Source organism: Pollicipes pollicipes, unplaced genomic scaffold (assembly GCF_011947565.3).
Source record: "Pollicipes pollicipes isolate AB1234 unplaced genomic scaffold, Ppol_2.1 Scaffold_7262;HRSCAF=8765_pilon_pilon_pilon, whole genome shotgun sequence".
Lineage (NCBI taxonomy): Eukaryota > Metazoa > Arthropoda > Thecostraca > Pollicipedomorpha > Pollicipedidae > Pollicipes > Pollicipes pollicipes.
Window position 1 is genome coordinate 7596483 of NW_023597055.1, and position 17287 is coordinate 7613769.

General features: G+C 54.8%; 2 protein-coding genes across 2 annotated transcripts; both read left to right on the forward strand.

The window, feature by feature from the left end:
• Window positions 1-136: 136 nt before the first annotated feature.
• On the forward strand, window positions 137-10310 carry PGS1 (Phosphatidylglycerophosphate synthase 1). Its single transcript, XM_037238379.1, has 12 exons — window positions 137-176; window positions 1339-1433; window positions 1793-1915; window positions 2384-2540; window positions 2849-2856; window positions 3278-3405; window positions 4563-4710; window positions 5494-5687; window positions 6086-6230; window positions 7476-7606; window positions 8167-8252; window positions 9440-10310. The coding sequence occupies exons 2-12, from the start codon at window positions 1359-1361 to the stop codon at window positions 9640-9642; spliced, it is 1398 nt and encodes a 465-aa protein (XP_037094274.1). The 5' UTR covers window positions 137-176; window positions 1339-1358; the 3' UTR covers window positions 9643-10310.
• A 758-nt stretch (window positions 10311-11068) lies between these two features.
• Window positions 11069-16825, forward strand: LOC119114175 (neuropeptide FF receptor 2-like). The gene is made up of 5 exons (XM_037238380.1): window positions 11069-11083; window positions 12210-12680; window positions 12729-12886; window positions 12944-13219; window positions 16795-16825. Exons 1-5 carry the CDS (start codon window positions 11069-11071, stop codon window positions 16823-16825), a joined length of 951 nt encoding a protein of 316 aa, XP_037094275.1.
• Window positions 16826-17287: the final 462 nt, after the last annotated feature.

Below are 17287 nucleotides of genomic sequence, written 5' to 3' on the forward strand. Positions count from 1 at the left end.
AACTGATTTTATAACAACTTAAATATTACGATATAAATCACAAGAAACACGGTATCTTCTCTACGACATGGCGGCGCCCATACAGTTGTTGCAAAAATGCCGATTATGAGACGAATACCTAATGATGGCACAATGCCCATGCAAGACCGCGTTGCCCTGTGAACTCACAGTGAGGGGTATGATGTAACTATAAACCACTTCAAGGATATCCTCCGGATGAGGTGTATAGATCTGCCAGCTGGAGTTGTTTTTTAACATTCAAAATAGTCTTATTTAGCTGTCATGCTTTTGATGATACGGTGCTAATTGTCATTTTGTGCTCCATTTTTCAATTTATTCTGTGAGGAATAGGTCTATTAACACTGCCTCATGTATATGTATTGCATTCCTTTCAAATGCATTGCAAAAATTGCATAATCATACCTCATACAATCATACGTCTTCATACGTCATACAATCAGTATGAATCATACAATCATACTGAGGCAGACATGGTGTCAACACAAGGCTTAATGATAGTTTCTAGCATGGTTTGAGCTGTTTGTGAGATACCTTGCTGTACATTTTTGGATCCCACTTTTGTGCTCAAAGACCTAAAACTATTAATGTTATTGTAACCCTTGATCATGAAACTCTGACCATGCAGGTGAACATTAACTGGCAGAGGACTGCAGAAGAAATGCCTGTACATATGTGTTTGTGCTGGCTTCTTGCCAAAGTGGCCACCTAGTTTTGTCGATGAGTCTCTCAGTCTACCATTATCTTCAAGTTGTAAAAAATTGCATTGGCATTGATGCGTGATATCCTGTCTTCATGGACAAAATTTGATGATGAAGCTGGTTAAACACAAATGAAGCTTATATTGACTGTGAAACATGATAATAACCAAGTTATGATGTCCTTTTAAGAATAACAAAAAAGTGGTTTTGGGTATCATTATCCCACCATGTTATAGCTTTAGGGTCAAAACTACTGTCATACCTGGGCACTGCCTAGAGGACTTTGACATCTGCAACTTTGAGGGGGCCAAAAGCAACCTCCCCTTTTATCCCAGAATCTAATCAGACTGGATAGTGGAAATTTTGTAATGTATTTGATGGCCTTGACCATCCTCACCCAAAATTCATTCAGCTGACCTCATCAAGTCAACTTAGACTTAAGCATGTTTAAGCAAGGTTTACTGGCTGCACCAGATTGTTGGTTTTGTTGGACAAATCACTCTGTGTGTGCAGGCATTGCAATTGGACCATTGTTTCAAAGACATGACAGGTCCCGTATTTCACAGCTTTTTATGTTTGAATTAATGTACATGTTTTCTTTATGTTTTACTTTTATCAGGCATTAAGACTTACATTGTCATGGATGGGCAGCTGTCTGATCTTCTTGGAGAACTGAAGAAGGAGTGCCCAGTGTTTCACATACATGGGTCCCAGGTATGTGTATGGCTGCCGACAAAAACAACACACAAGTACATTGCAATATATTGTGACTACTACAATCCATAAAACTCACTCATTGATGATACTGCTAATAATGATTGGGGTTTTAGGGCGCTTTGACTGCATCAGTCATGTGTTGCCTATGGAACACAAGGCTCATTATTATCAGAAGCATTTCATGTAATGTTAGAATATTTATGTCAGCTACTCTGTTGACCAATCTTAGTATAATTCACTGCATTTTTCAACTTGTTGATGTGGGACACATTCCTCCTCTGCAAACACCTACATTATTAACAACCTGGACATTGTTTGTGTGCTAACGCCCGGACCGGCCATCATTGCTCCGCCAGGTGGAGGTGCTGTCGGAGCCGGCCGAGTTCTACCAGTTCCTGGTGGATGGGTGCCGGCGGGCGCGGCGCCGCATCGTCCTCTCATCCCTGTATCTGGGCAATGGCCCGCTCTCGCTTGCGCTGGTCAGTGGTAGTGGTGGCTGAGGTGTGCCCGTACTTCCGAGGTGGCGGCCGGCCGGCGCTGTCACCCGCTGAGCGGCCGGCGCTGTTGCCCGCTGATAGTGTGAACAAAATTTACAGTACACTGGGTATCGGGTGAATGTGTAAACAGGGTGAGCAGGTGAACAGATTCACCTGTTTCACCAGTTATGGCGCACTACATGGGTGTGATGGAGGCTTCCATTTTCTAAACCGCTCAGACACCCCTTCAAGACGTAGTATGCTGAGGCGATCGATCGTCTAGTTGATTACGTTCATGTAAATTTACATTATCGTGTGTGCTATTCGTGTTTTGTATCATGTGTATTATTAGTCCGAATCTTCGGTTGAATGTGCGAAGCCATCTTCACTGCCCCCATCATAACGCCGCAGCTATTTCACTTCTCCGAGCGTCGTCGACGCCCGCCAGCTGACGGTCCGCCGCACCGTCAGGTGGCTTCGCTGTCGGAGTCGCTGGAGTCCCGTCCGGAGCTGGAGGCGCACGTGCTGCTGGACTGCCTGCGCTGGGAGCCGGGGCGACGCCAAGCGTTCTCCCAGCTCACGGCACCTGCTGCTGCCGCTGGTGCAGCGTTTCGAGCGTCGCTGCCAGGTCAGAGCTCTTCTTCAGGGGCTCGGAGGGAGTTGTGTGCGTGGGGGGGGGGGGGGGGAGATGGCCGTAGAAGTGCACAGCCCAGGGGGGGGGGGGGTCAGATCTCATGGGAGGTCAGGCCAAAGCGAGGATGGTTGGGATCATGCTGGTAGAAAGATAGCTGAGGGGAAGGTCAGGTCAATGGAGGAGCAGGTTAGACGAGTAATCAGGCCAGAGTAGAACCAGTTAAGACAGGTTAGGTCAGAACAGAAACGTGATCGGGAGTTGCCCTCGGGCGCCGATAGAGCTGTCAGCTGTGACCCCGGCAGGTGGCGCTGTACCACACGCCCACGCTCCTGTCTGACCCCGTGTGACCCCGGGGTGGCGTTATACCACACGCCCACGCTCCTGTCTGACCCCGTGTGACCCGGCAGGTGGCGCTATACCACACGCCCATGCTCCTGTCTGACCCCGTGTGACCCCGGCAGGTGGCGCTATACCACACGCCCACGCTCCTGTCTGACCCCGTGTGACCCCGGCAGGTGGTGCTATACCGCACGCCCACATTCCTGTCTGCCCCCGTGTGACCCCGGCAGGTGGCGCTGTACCACACGCCCACGCTCCTGTCTGACCCCGTGTGACCCCGGCAGGTGGCGCTGTACCACACGCCCACGCTCCCGTCTGACCGTGTGTGACCCCGGCAGGTAGCGCTGTACCACACACCCACGCTCCTGTCTGACCCCATGTGACCCCGGCAGGTGGCGCTGTACCACACACCGACGCTCCGCTCCTTCCTCAAGTGGCTGCTGCCAGCCCGCTGGGATGAGGTGGTCGGTCTGCAGCACATGAAGGTGTACATCTTCGACGACGACCTGGTCATCAGCGGGTACGTGACGCGTGAGCGATGCCCGTGGCCACGTGAGCGGCGCTCGTGATCACATGAGCGGCGCTCGCGGACACGTAAGCGGCGCTCGTGGATAAGTAAGCGGCGCTCAGAGACACGTAAGCGGCGCTCGGGGACACATGAGCGGCGCTCGCAACCACGTGAGTGGCACTCGTGGGCACGTGAGCGGCGCTCGTGTTCACATGAGCGGCACTCGTGGACACGTAAGCGGCGCTCGTGGACACGTGAACGGCGCTCGTGGACACGCAAGCGGCGCTCGTGGACACGTGAACGACGCTCGGGGGCTAGTCAGTGCTGAGTTGCCAGTGGGCTGCTGGAGCTCAGAACGGCGGCGTCGTGGCGTCGTGTGGCGTCGGAAAGAACGGAAACAGCCGGGAACAGTACAAAACCTTCCTTGCTGGAAGGTTTCGTATCACAAACCAAGTCGACGTGGTGGCGTCGATCCTTAAGGCGATCTAGCTTCAAATGTATGTGATACTGAAGTCATCACCTAGGCGTTTGGAAACAGGTAACAGTTGGCAGCTGTCCCTCAACGTCCAGAATGTTAAACGTTGGCACCACGCCGTTCCACGACGGAAATGGATTAAAAACTCCCCCCCCCCCCCCCCCCCTCCATTCAGACAGACTTCCTGACAATTGTTTTCCTGTCAGCGGCACCAACACCAAGAGCACTGCCCGTACTTTGATGACCGGGTGACAAAAACAGGACTCGAGATCCTAAGCATGACACCACAGTATCAGAGTGCAATAAATATGCCCGCACTCAGTTATTGTACTAACGTACTTATTCGCGTTAAGTACCAGTTCTGCGTCGATCACGGTTGGCCACCACTCATAAGTGTTGCAGGTGTACCAAGCAGGGAGGCGGCGTTAGAATTTCGAAATCGGAGTCCGTCTCCGGGCGGATAGCGGGCCTGGTTCGCCGGCGTCATTGCGATGGCCCGCGCGAGGTGTTGACCATGGCCGCTCGGCCGTTAGGCGATGAAGGGGTCCATCTGTCAATTGCTTCATATCTTTCACAAACCACAATGGTGGAACCCCTAGTGTCTGCCGCCATCCAAGCGCCATGAGGACACCGGACCCGGGCCGCCGTGCCGCGCCCCAGTGACGTCACCGCTGAGCGCGCCTCTCCGCCGCAGAGCCAATCTCAACGACGACTACTTCGCCGAGCGGCAGGACCGCTACATTGTCTTCCGCGGCGCGGCGACGCTGGCCGACTTCTACTGCGAACTGGTGGCCGCCGTCTCCCGCTTCAGCTTTCAGCTGAGCTCGCGCGACACGCTGCAGGTGCGCAGGCCGGGTTCGAATCCCAGCAGGAGCAACGTTTTATCTCGGTTTTGTGTGTCGGATTGGCGCAGGTATTGGGGTGCTAGTTGTGCAGGTGTGGGGGAGTGGGTGTCATGCGTTTTGGCGTCAGAATATTTTTTTCGTCCACTACCTACACCGTATATGCGTCGAATACTCCTCAGGTGTCAGCTGAGTGTCTTTAGGCTCAGTAATTATCGTCGAATACTCCTTATGTGCCAGCTGAGTATCTGTAGGCTCAGCGCTTATCGGCACGTGTCGCGTTTGTTTTTCCTACCGGTCGTGTGTAGGGTTCGTGTATCTGACTGCTTTTCAAAACCATTCTTGTGCGCACCTATATAGAAAGTCCCGCAGCCTGCGTACCCCAATTAATGCCAGGAAACATCAAAAGATATCGATCCAAAAGAGTGTGCAAAAACTCCTGCCCCTGGACAGTCAGTAGTCCAGGACGGCGGTGCTTGGATTCTAGGTGCGTTATCTTATTAACGGTATTTACTGGCGAGGCCGGCTGTCGTGCCCCTGTCTACCTATCCATACTCTATCTACCATATATACCTCTCCATGCTGTATCTACCATATATGCCCATCCATACTGTATCTACCATTTGTACCTATCCATGCTGTCTACCATATATCTCTCTACCCATATATACCTATCCATGCTGTATCTACCATATCTACCTATCCATCCTGCACTGTATCGATACTGCGGTAAGTCACAGTCGGCCGCGGTGATGCGAGCCCTCACCGGCGGCCCGTCGACAGCTGCACCGGTCGTGGCCGGTGCACCCGTACCAGGGCGACCTGGACGAGTTCACGGCGCGGGCCCGGGCCGAGCTGGAGCGGCTGCTGGAGCGCTGGCGCAGCCACCGGCCGCCGCCGCCGTCGCCGTCCGGCGGCGATACCTGGGTCATGCCCACTGTCAACCTGGCGCCGGTTGGCGTCCATCTGGACGACAGGTCGGTGCCGCCCCCTTGCCGGAAACGCGGCTGCGGTCAGCAGCGGGGCTGGATCTTGGCGTTGTGGGCGAGGCGCTGTCCGAGGCGATAAACTGCCGTTTTTCGTGGTGTGACGCGTTGTTGTCGTTTTTGGCATGCGACGCTTGATTTTGACGCAGTCAGCATTGCTCGGTGAGTAGAGATGCCCTCAGTGGCGATCGCTAGGTTGGTTCTCGACGTTCGCGACTGCTACGTCTGTCAGCGTCGCTACGCCGTTGTGCAATGGGGCCGGTGAAAGTTTCCCGAAGCTGGGATCGAACCCGGGACCTCTCGACCTAAGCACGGACTCTCCGGCCAATGCCTTGCATCAACCTGGCGCAGCCGTGACGTTAGCGCGTGACGGCCCGGGTCTCCGGCAGCGTGACGCGGCGCCTGCTCACGGGGGACCTTCTGCGAGGCGACACCTACCTGGCCACCGGCTATTTCAACCTGACAGACGCCAACATGGCGGCGCTGACGGCCGGCCGGCGGCGACCCGTCGCCGTCCTCTGCGCTCACCCCACGGTACTATTCGCCGTGTGTCATGTCATGTCACTGGGGCTTTGCGACGCACTCAGCTGCTGGGGCTTTATAGCGTCGCCTGCCTCTCACCCTGGCAAGAAGGGCGGGTGCCGCGGGGAATCGAACCCCGTACCTCTGGTTTCCCAGACGCGCAGTGGTTAACGCAGACGCGTTAACAGACGGTACTCCTCGCCCGCGTTTGGGGCTTCCCCGGCACCGAGGCGTCTTCAGTGGGCCGCACGGTGCTTGTCTGTGGTGCGATGTGCCCAGACTGTGGCATGGGGCTTCCGGGCGGTGAAACCGTGCCCCCGGTCATCAGTGTGGACTCCCAGTCCGTGGTTCAGACTCTCAGTCTGCGGGACAGTCTTCCTTGTTGCCAGTATGGTAGTGTCATCCAGTAAATGGTACAGTGCGTACTACACCGAAGTATGATGTTGTCAGCCTGTAGCATGACATCCTTACTGATGTGGTGTTCGTAGTCTGTGGTGGAGTGTTATCAATTTGTGGTGTGCTGTTGTTTTTCCAGTATTTGGCATGGCTTTCAGTGATACATCGCTGGTCTGCGATGCTCGGTATTCCCACTGCACGTTGTAGTGTGCCAAATTCGATCCTCTCCACGCATTGCCGTGGAGCTGTGTGCTAAAAGTGGGGAGGGAGGGGACATGCCCCCCCCCCCCCCTCCCCGCCCGTGTTTGCACATCAATGGCTGCCGCGCCCGTGATCCAGGGTGGATCTAACAGACTCATAACCAAACAGCACGGGGTCGAACCCCAGAAGGTGTGCATTGTTAAACCCGGGCGCCGCGAGAAGGCCAGTTGGCAGTTCCGGCCAAAGTTGGCTGACCTTTCGTGGTGCGACGTGTCATAGCATTGACGGCGCGTAAAAGACCTAACCGTAGTTCCATCCGGCCAAAAAGAACCGTTGTTGAGTCATCGAAGGACTGAAACGCCACCCTTGGCTGGTGGGTTCAGGGGGCATGCAGTAAGCTCCAGTACGGGGCTGCTTGGAGCTCGAAGGCACCTGTGCTACATACGCGTGATAATGATTTCCTTGACGGCAAAGGTCATTCCCGTGTCGCGTGCTGACGGAACCTGGACCAGTGAAAGCCTTCCGACCAAACACCGTGCACCGGCTGTGCTGACCGAACATGCGCCTCTCGAACGCAGACCTCCCCCCCCCCCCCCGCCGTACCCCTGCGTCCAGTGTCCACCCGGTCTCTCAGGCGGATGTTGTTGCCGTACCTCGCAGGCCAACGGCTTCCTGCGCGCCCGGGACCTGTCCGGCTACATCCCGGCCGCCTACACGTACCTGCTGCAGCGCTTCCACCGGGCGCTCGGCCGACAGAGTGGCGTCACTCTTCACGAGTATCAGCGGCCGGGGTACGGGCAGCACGGGTGCGCGGCGGCCGGGGTACTGGCCGCACGGGTGCGAGGTGCAGGCCGGCCGGGGTACGGGCCGCGCGGGTGCGAGGCGCAGGTCGGCTGGCTCGCGCAGAATGGTGGAAGCGTGGTTCGGAGACGGGGACTCGCGCTTGGTTCACTGTGGCGCTCAGTGATTGGTGCAAGTGTGTTTCGGTAACGAATTCGGGATCTCGGCAGCATTTTCGTTGGTGTCAATCAACCACAAGTAGGCTGTGATATGCGTTTAACACACAATTTGGGCCCAAGAGACTACAGAGATTTTGCTTAACAATGAAAAGTGTGTCTGACCCAATTAAAAGGGAAGCTGAGGTAGTGTTGCGAAGTTATTGCAAACCAAAACAGTTCAATTTAAGTGATACTGTGCAGGCAAATGAAAAAAATACAAAAAGAAGTATAGATGAAATATAAGTAATAAATATAAATGTCTGTTCCAGAGAGAGTAAAAGTCCGAAAATTGTTTCCTTCAAGTGACATTGTGCATGGCCGCCTTTGAGTGTCGGCTCTGAATGTGTCGGCAGATGGACGTTCCACAGCAAGGGCCTCTGGTGTCACGCGGCGGGCGAGGACACGCCCTCCGCCACCGTGATCGGATCGTCCAACTTCGGTCAGTGGCCGCCTCAACGGGCCGCTGTCGCACTGAACTATCGCGCCCAGTCAGACCGGTCGGCCGGAGCGCTGGCGTGTGCAGTGTTGAGGCGTGATGCACTGGGTCCAGGGTCTGACGTTACTGGGTTTGAGGCGTGACGTCACTTGGTTTGGGGCGTCACGTCACTGGGTTTGGGGTGTGACGTCACTTAGTTTGGGCGTGGCGTCACTGGATGTGGGGCTGATTGTAGATACGGAGACTCAGGGCGCCGGCTGCAGAGGCAGGCAGTCTTGTTTGGACCGTGAGAGGCGCCCCTCCCCCATGCATTTTTTGTCCTCTGCACGGGTGTTCAGACTCGTTAATAACTCGCTCCCGTGACGTTTTTGTTGTAGCTTCAAGTTTGCATCAGTTACAGCTATAGGAGCGGATAACTTTGGCTAGCCTGTTGTGTCTACTGATTTGCATGAAAGCTGTCCTGTGAGACGTTGCCACCGAGGACAACCTGCCATCTAAATGACTGCCTAAACTAGAAAGCACGTAATTGGCGTTTCGCAGCTATGGTTGCCTTGGTCTGGGATAACGGGATAGAAAACGTTTTGAGTTTGGAGGAACAGAACAGAGCGTTTTGTTATCCTTTTTCCACACCCTTCGTTCAACAGCTGACGGGAAAATTTGTTGCAGTTGATCCGCCTCATACCTCGTCTCCGCCGTCTCACTTGCTATTCGTTGTCCTATCATTTTTACCTGTGCTGAAATCAGCCAAGTTGATTTACGGATAGATCACTTGCCAACTGAACAAATCAAAAGCGAAAAAGTAAAATCGGACCTAGATTCTTTTTTGTTTTTGATTGTGCTAGATTCAGCAGATTAAGTTCGTTACGTCGGCTTCCGGTTCATCTTTTGGTTGAGATCGGCTGCGTTGGATTGGTTTTGACGTTTACGTAAATCCGTGTATCAGGCACTGGGTGCTGCATAAAAACCCAACGATTGCTTACATTGATTATTTTTTGCAATACTCGCTCATTGTAACGTCAGGACGTCAACGGGTCTTGTACGACCCATTGTGCCTTGTTTGAAGCCGATAGGTTCCCAGACTCGGCCTCAGACTTCAGATTACCACCCTGTCCAGGATTTATTTTTATATTGAGATTCATTCCGACTCGAACCTAATCGAACTCTTAATGACGTCTTCTCGTCGTCTGCAGGCTACCGCTCCACCTACCGCGACCTGGAGTCGCAGGTCGTCATGGTAACGCGGCACGAACCGCTGCGACTTGCCCTGGCGGAGGAGCGCCGCAAGCTCTTCCTTCACTCCACACCAGTAGATGGCAGCACATTCGCGCGGCCCGACCGCCTCGTGCCGCTCTGGGTCCGATTCGTCAGCCGATTGATCCGTCATTTCTTCTAGTCGCGCGTTGGCCGTCTCGCCGGCACCGCTTGCACGTGACCGGCCGCTGCGGGCCACAGTTCGGGTCAGCTGTCCGCCGGCCACACGGACGCGTGGCGGTGCTGTGGGTCAGCCTTGCCGCGAGCTGGGCGTGGCTGCGTCGGTCTGCGAGGGCGCCGGCTGGGGGCTGTATGTGTGGGGGTTTGGTGGTGACGGGCTGTGTGGACAGCTCCAGTTCGTACTTTTGTAGACCGCTTAGCGATATTGCGTGATGGACCGAGAGATAGGCGGTGTATGTGTCTGGTGCAATGTCAGGGACATCTCCACATTTCGGAGCATACCCCGCATTACTGCTCTGGAAAGCGGCATGGAACTGAATGGTGTGATTAGAGGCACAGATGCTGCAGCCTTCGACCTCGTATAACTACTATTATTCTCCACCCACCCCCTCCTCCCCAGTGAAGCACAGCCCGTGTGATCGCAACGTCCGCAACAATACGCTTCCAGCAGCAGTGCGACGATTGCTCAGTCCGGCTGTGTTTTTGCTAAGTAGCGTTAGGCCCCAAGTACTGTATAAGACTACCTCGTGTGGTGCGTTTTTGCCTTCGTACTTGGCGGGTCGCGGGATGTGTGCGTGTGTGTGTTGGTTACGCTTCAACCGTTTGCGTTTGGTGCGGGCTCGTCACTCGTAGCGGAAGTCATGTTGCCGTCGTACGGGGCAGCTTAGTCACTCCAGTTATGATAAATACACTCAACACGTATCTTATAAATTGGGATTTAGGCGGTGACTCAATAGGATGCTTGTGCTGTTTCCGAACTGATCTACGTCAAGGCACCATAACCGGAATTACTTCAACGATGGTACGTACGTAGCATTGCTCAAGATTGTTACCGGCGTGCTGGGCTTTGGGAACGTTTCGTCGTCTCGTTCGGTGGCCCTGCGGAATGTGTGATTACTATTGGCTGCGGACCAAACAATGTTAATGCTTCACAGTTCAGTTTTGAGAATGACGTCTCGGCAGATTGGTGGATTACTTCGAGCGAGATGCCAAACAGGACATCAAAGTTGAGGCGACATAGTGAAATATGGAACGGCATTGAGAGAACCGAACTTGACTTCAATCAACGGCAGGCATCCTTCAGCGTTTTACCCGCCAAGTAGCCGCGATGTGATGGCGGACTTCTTCCTGTGCTGCTTATTTGGTGCAGGGCGGACAGCTGTGCTGCCCGCCAGGAGCAGCAGAAAGTGTTTTGCCTGCCAATTAGCCGCGATATGACGGCGGATTTCTCCCTGTGCTGCTCACTTGGTGCGGGGCGGACGGCTGTGCAGCCCACCAGGAGCAGAAGAAGTCGGCTGGCGATATGGCTGTAGTTGCAGCTGGAAATATCATGACGCACTGGCGCTGCACGGGTTTTAGGTCTCCAACGCGCAACTTAAGGCTTCAATATGACTAGAGAAATAGTACGTCCGCTGGCCTGTTGACATAAGTTATCCGTTTATGATACAGAGCGCCATTTACACTCCTTTACAATGTCATATGTCGGCCTATCACGTGTATGTGCTGTCAGCAAACACGGCACTTTGCCAGCCAGCTGTGCCGCGTGCTCTCCGCGACCTTTCCGCGACCTTTTCCGCGACCCTCTCCACATCCTTATCGTGGCTAATTGGCCGGGGCCCTCAGCCCGCCTGCGTTTGACCTCCGCGTCGAGGGACCGCGCGCAGTCCAGGCGGCAGCGGGTCGAGAGAAGTCCGAGCGGCGGAAAGGTAATATTGTAAAAAATCGCCATCAAGCGGAGCGCTCTCGCCGCGCACCACTGACGCCCGCGGATCGAATGACAGCACCCACGAGGGCCGTGCCTGGATCCGCCCCTGATGAGCAACAGATCGACACAGGCCCGGGGGTAAAACTGCGGGCGGCGACACGGCGTATCTCAGTCGGCAACGCACGGATCCCCGGGTGGAGCTGCTCGAGGTCGGAGCGAAGTGACCATCACGGCTCCGACTATCGCCTCGCGCAGCGGCCGTTCGAAGAGAGGCGCTGTTTCGGTCGGCACGTGGCTTCCCAGCCGAGAGACCCGGAGGCCGCTGACCAGTGGCCACGGAACCGCGCTGGGCAGGCTGCAGCTTGGTGACGAAGAAAAGCAGGCGTGTAGTCTGATTGGAAGCCGTTAGGCATCGAAGGAGATCACATCGATGTGATTTCGGAAATGGACGGCGTGAAGACTGGGTTGGAAAATGGCCGAGTCTTCACATGCAGCGTCGACTGCTTGGGCATAACCGAACTACGTGAAACATCTCTTGCCGAAAAGAATCGATTCGTCGCCAATTGCTGAAGAGCAACCAGGAAAAACAACAGCGAAATCATCTAAGGCCACGGTAAGACCTCCAGCGCGTCGCCAGACTCCGAGCCACTGTTGCCGGCCTGCGCTCGCGTCTCGCTGCGATGGCCGCTTCCACGCCCCTGGAGGGCCCGGCCACCACCACCGCCGCCACCGCCGCCGCCGCCGCAGCCGCCGCCGCCGCTGCCGCCGCTGCTCAGCCAGTGTTTGAGCAGACGACCGATACGGACCTGCGCTGGCATCCGCAGCCGTTGCTGAACGGCTCGCTCTCGTCGGCCGACTTCCCGTTCTGGCAGCACGACTTCCCGCGCCCCATCTGGCGCGTGCGCCCCGCCGGCCAGATCGCTGTCAAGGTGATCGCCTTCGTCCCCGTCGCGGTGCTTGGGCTGCTCGGTAATGGGCTGGTGCTGTTCCTCGTGGCGCGGCACCGGAACATGCGCACGCCCGTTAACGTGCTTCTGGCAAGCCTGGCTGTGTCAGACCTGCTCACCACCACCCTGCTGCCCGCTCTGCTTATGGTCGAGGACTTCTTCCAGAACTGGGAGCTCGGTGCCGCCATGTGCAAGGCGGAGGGGTTCATCATGCTGACGCTGACGGTGGTGGGGGCGCTGACGCTGGTGGCGGTAAGCCTGCTGCGCCTGCTGGCCATCGCGGCGCCGCCGCTGGCGCGCCTGAGCGCCGCCGGCGCCTGCCGGCTCAGCCTGGCGCTCTGGGCGGCGGCGGCGACGCTCGCCAGCCCGCTCCTCCTCTGGCGCCACTACCGGCAGCGCCAGTGGCGCAACTTCCGCGAGCAGTTCTGCACCGAGGACAAGCAGCAGCTCGGCGTATACTGGCTCACGCTGGGTGCGCTGCTCGTCTGGCTGCCGGTCGCTGCCATCCTCGTCAGTTACGCCTGGATCTTCTGCCGGCTGGAGGCGGCGGCGAGGCGCGCGGCGCGGCGCGGCGGCGCCGGCGCGCCAGCCGCCGCGCGCGGGCGGGACAGGGTGGCCGTCATGCTCTGCACGGCGACCGCCGTCTACGTCGTCTGCTGGACGCCGTTCGCCGTCGTCGTCATCCAGCGGTACCGACTGCCGGACACCGCCGACGCGGTGACGGAGCGGCTCCGCGCGCTCTGGTACGCCGCGCACTACCTCATGTACGCGAGCGCCGCGCTCAACCCGCTGGTGTACGGCCTGACCAACTACACGTTCCGGCGCGGCTTCCGCGAGACGCTGGCGGCGCTCGCGCGCACGGAGACGACGGCGCTCGGATCAGGGATGTCAGCCGACCCGCCGCCGGTGGTGGCTGGCAGGGGCGGGACGGCGCTCGGATCAGGGAAGCCGGAGGCCGGCAGGGGCGGGACGGTGTTCGGGTCAGGGAAGCCGGAGTCTGGCAGGGGCGGGACGGCGCTCGGGTCAGGGAAGCCGGAGTCTGGCAGGGGCGGGACGGTTTTCGGGTCAGGGAAGCCGGAGGCCGGCAGGGACGGGACGGCGTTCGGGTCAGGGAAGTCTGTCGGGGGCGGGACGGCGCTCGGGTCAGGGAAGCCGGAGTCTGGCAGGGGTGGGACGGCGCTCGGGTCAGGGAAGCCGGAGTCTGGCAGGGGTGGGACGGCGCTCGGGTCAGGGAAGACGGAATCTGGCAGGGGCGGGATGGCGCCCGGGTCAGGGAAGTCTGTCGGGGGCGGGATGGTGCTGGGGTCAAGGAAGCCGGAGGCCGGCAGGGGTGGGACGGTGCTCGGGTCAGGAAAGCCGGAGTCTGGCAGGGGTGGGACGGCGCTCGGGTCAGGGAAGACGGAATCTGACAGGGGCGGGATGGCGCCCGGGTCAGGGAAGTCTGTCGGGGGCGGGACGGTGCTGGGGTCAAGGAAGCCGGAGGCCGGCAGGGGTGGGACGGTGCTCGGGTCAGGGAAGCCGGAGTCTGGCAGGGGTGGGAAGGCGCTCGGGTCAGGGAAGCCGGAGTCTGGCAGGGGTGGGAAGGCGCTCGAGTCCGGCTGTTAGCCAGGGTGCGGTGCAGAGGCAGATGGTGGGAGTGAGTTAATGCTGAGTTCGTCGTGACGAGATATGACTGGTAATATTGCTGGTTGGAGTGAGATGTCGTAGTGGCCCAAGGTGCGCTCTGAGAGACCACGACGCACCCAAGTTACAAAATGAAGAGGAACATAGTTCGCGTCGACCTGGAAGCAAATGCGAGGCGTTTAAAATCGGGAACACGTGACATTGGACTGGCTAACTCAATATATTTTACCACAGACTGATAAAAGACAACACGATGAGGAACCAAGAAAATAACGTAAGGGCCTTATAAGCCTGTTGTTGCTGTTTCCCACAGACAGAGAGCTCCCCAAACGCACGTATGCCCTTACCCTTAACCCGGGCGAAGACTCCCTCGTCACGAAAATCTCGCGTGTGTGTCTGAGAAGAAGGAATGACCAATGTCCAAGCGAAGGAAACAGAGGCTGGACGGAGAATATCGTGGCTGTTTCGGCTAAAGTCGAAGCGTGCTGTAGACTTCCCCACGAGCATTCACGAAGTTGTTGTCTCGCGTATGTGTAAAACAATGTGTAGCAGCTAGTCTGACAATAGTTTGGTTGCTTTCTCACATCGGTGAGCAGTTGCCACCATCCGCTGCAGCTGCGCACCGGCCATGTGTGGACAAGCCCTCCGATCAAGGGCCTCCCGAATGCAGATTGGACATAAAAATGGGTTAACAATCTGTATTAGCATGACCAAGCCATGCCCGTCTAAAACTAATCAACATTTAGTCAGAATCGATAAGTGATGCAACTTATGTGGCGTAGTTTTGACCATGCGCACTCGCACCCATCAACAACAAAGCCTTGTTAGCAACAAGGCGTTGCAGTCTCCGTAGGCCGCACAACGTTAGCCTCGCGGCTAACACCAAGCGGTGTCTAGCAGGTGAATGGAAATGATGGCGGATCCGAACAGGCACATTCAACTGCTTTAGCACTTAACATCGTACATCTAGAAGATATTTCGGGCGTACATTTTACCTGTGCAATTTGTATCTCGATGATACTAACGGATTGGCCATAACAGCACCACGAAGTAGTACTGGAATCTTGCTGTAGAACTGGAAGAGTAAAGGTAAATTATTTTTGTTTCACGTTGTTTTAACTGATCGTCTGCCCAGAGGAAAACCTAAAACACTTAAAGAGACTCACCCAGTCTAATCTTTCAAGTGTACAAATTAAGTGTGGGAGACATTCAGAAACATTGTTTTACCATGGTTGTTCCTGGGCACATGGCGCCCGCCGCCCGGTGATGCTTGCAGTGGCCAATGCCGTTCGGTTTTACGGAAATGTTCGCGAAGTTAGCGATTTATTCAGTGATTTTTTTCAGTGACGAGATCCGATTTCTTTGAAAAAGGGCCCCAATGTCAATTGTGGTATGGGAACACCAAAAATGACCATTATTTTGCAATGTCATGTGACCTTCAAGGTCAAAAGTAGGGTCAAAGGACGGGGAACTCGGTATCACCCCAAAATTACCGGCCGATTTGCAATGTGAGCATCAACATATTCACAAGCGCAAGAGCTAGCGACCCTCATAAAGTTCTGGCCTCTCAAGGTCACCCTTCAAGACCAAACGTGGGCTCAAAGGGCAGGGAGCTCCATATCATGCAAAAATTACCGGGCGATTTTTAACTTACAAAGATCAGAATATGAACCACAAAAAGAGCAAGCGTCTGTCAAAACGTTCTGACCTCTCAAGATCACCATTCAAAAACGTGGTCTCAAAGGACGGGGAACTCCATATCTCCCAAAAATTATTGGCCGATTTTCAACTTACAAGTATTAAAATATTTACCACAGAAAGAGCTAGCGTCCGTCAAAAAGTCCTGACCTCTCATTGACATTCTTTAAAGTCAAACGTGGGCTCAAAGGACGAAGTACTCCACATCACCAAGAAATTACCGACCGATTTTTAACTTTCAAAATATTCACTAAAGAAAGAGCAAGCGTCCGTCAAAAAGTCCTGACCTCTCAAGGTCACCCTTACAGGTCAAGGACTTTTTGACGGACGCTACATCTTGCTGTGGTGAATATCATGATGCATGCAAGTTCAAATTGGCCGGTAATTTTTGAGTCATGTCGAGTTCCCCGTCTTTTGAGCCCGCGTTTGACCTTGAATGGTAACCTTGAGAGATCTGGACTTTTTGAATGGACGAGAGTTCATTCTGTGGTGAATATCCTGATGTTTATAAGTTAAAAGTCGGCCGGTGATTTTTGGGTGCTGTGGAGTTCCCCGTCTCTTGAACCCGTCTTTGACCCTGAAGAGTGACCCTGAGAGATCAGGACTCTTTGACGGATGCGAGTGATTTTTGTGGTGAATATTCCGATGCTTGAAAGTTTAAAATCGGCCGGTAATTTTTCAGTGATATGAAGTTCCCCGTCCCGTGAGCCCGCGTTTGACCTTGAAGGGTGACCTCGAGCGGTCAAAACTTTTTGACGGACTCTAGCTCTTGCGGTTGTGAATATTTTGATGTTCACAGTTTTCAAATCGGCAGGTAGTTTTTGGGTAATATCGAGTTCCCTGTCCTATGATCCAGCTTTTGACCTTGAAGGTCACAAGACATTGCAAAATAAGGGCAATTTTTGGTGTTCTCATGCTGCAATTTAGTTAAAGACCCTTTTCAGAGAAATCGGAACTTGTCGCTGAACAAGATCGCTGAATAAATCGCCAACTTCACGGGCATCGCGTGTTTTATGAACTATTACTACACAGAGCACGGAATAATGCCTCCTGCTTCCCGCTGCTGATAGAAACAGCTCCTTTGAAGAAAGAAGCCGAGCATCGCTGCTTAAGGCCTCTCATATTGCCTGTTGCACCTCAGGCTTAGCACACTGATCGATGGGGACGCGTGAGATAAAACGCTTTTAATTCTCATCATGCTGCATATAAAGCTGAACGACGGTGTTTTAAAGATGTTCAAGAATGTTGTTTGCATTTGTCGATACCAGTATCACATGGGTTTTGCTCCCATGAGCTGGGATGATGTTAGGAAAGGCGTGTTCCGCACGAGTAACGATTATGCGAAGATAATGAAGGTAGCCAACGCCTCCAGCTGATTGTACGATGACGTCACAAAGCCAAAAGTGATATTGTTTTCAGGTGCTTGTATAATTATTTTATCGGTAAATGTAGAACTACAGGGATGCAGTTTTGCAATACGTGAAGTGCTTAGGTAGGGAGCGGGAGCAAGATGCAGGAAGAAAAATGGCTGAGGCTGCCTCTGAAATGCATTTAAATAAGTTTTCTTCCCAGACTTCACGCCCTTCCCTTTCACAGTTATTAGCATTGGCGTAGTTTCTCAAAATTAGTTTTTT

Excerpts from the sequence above, each read along its gene's own strand:
- PGS1 (XM_037238379.1), top strand. The coding sequence starts at position 1,359 with ATGGATGGGCAGCTGTCTGATCTTCTTGGAGAACTGAAGAAGGAGTGC. Across the intron at positions 1,434-1,792 it reads TTCACATACATGGGTCCCAG|GTGGAGGTGCTGTCGGAGCC; the intron begins GTATGTGTATGG and ends TTGCTCCGCCAG. Across the intron at positions 7,607-8,166 it reads CACGAGTATCAGCGGCCGGG|ATGGACGTTCCACAGCAAGG; the intron begins GTACGGGCAGCA and ends ATGTGTCGGCAG.
- LOC119114175 (XM_037238380.1), top strand. Across the intron at positions 12,681-12,728 it reads GCCTGGCGCTCTGGGCGGCG|CGCCAGTGGCGCAACTTCCG; the intron begins GCGGCGACGCTC and ends CACTACCGGCAG. Across the intron at positions 12,887-12,943 it reads CGGCTGGAGGCGGCGGCGAG|GGTGGCCGTCATGCTCTGCA; the intron begins GCGCGCGGCGCG and ends CGGGCGGGACAG.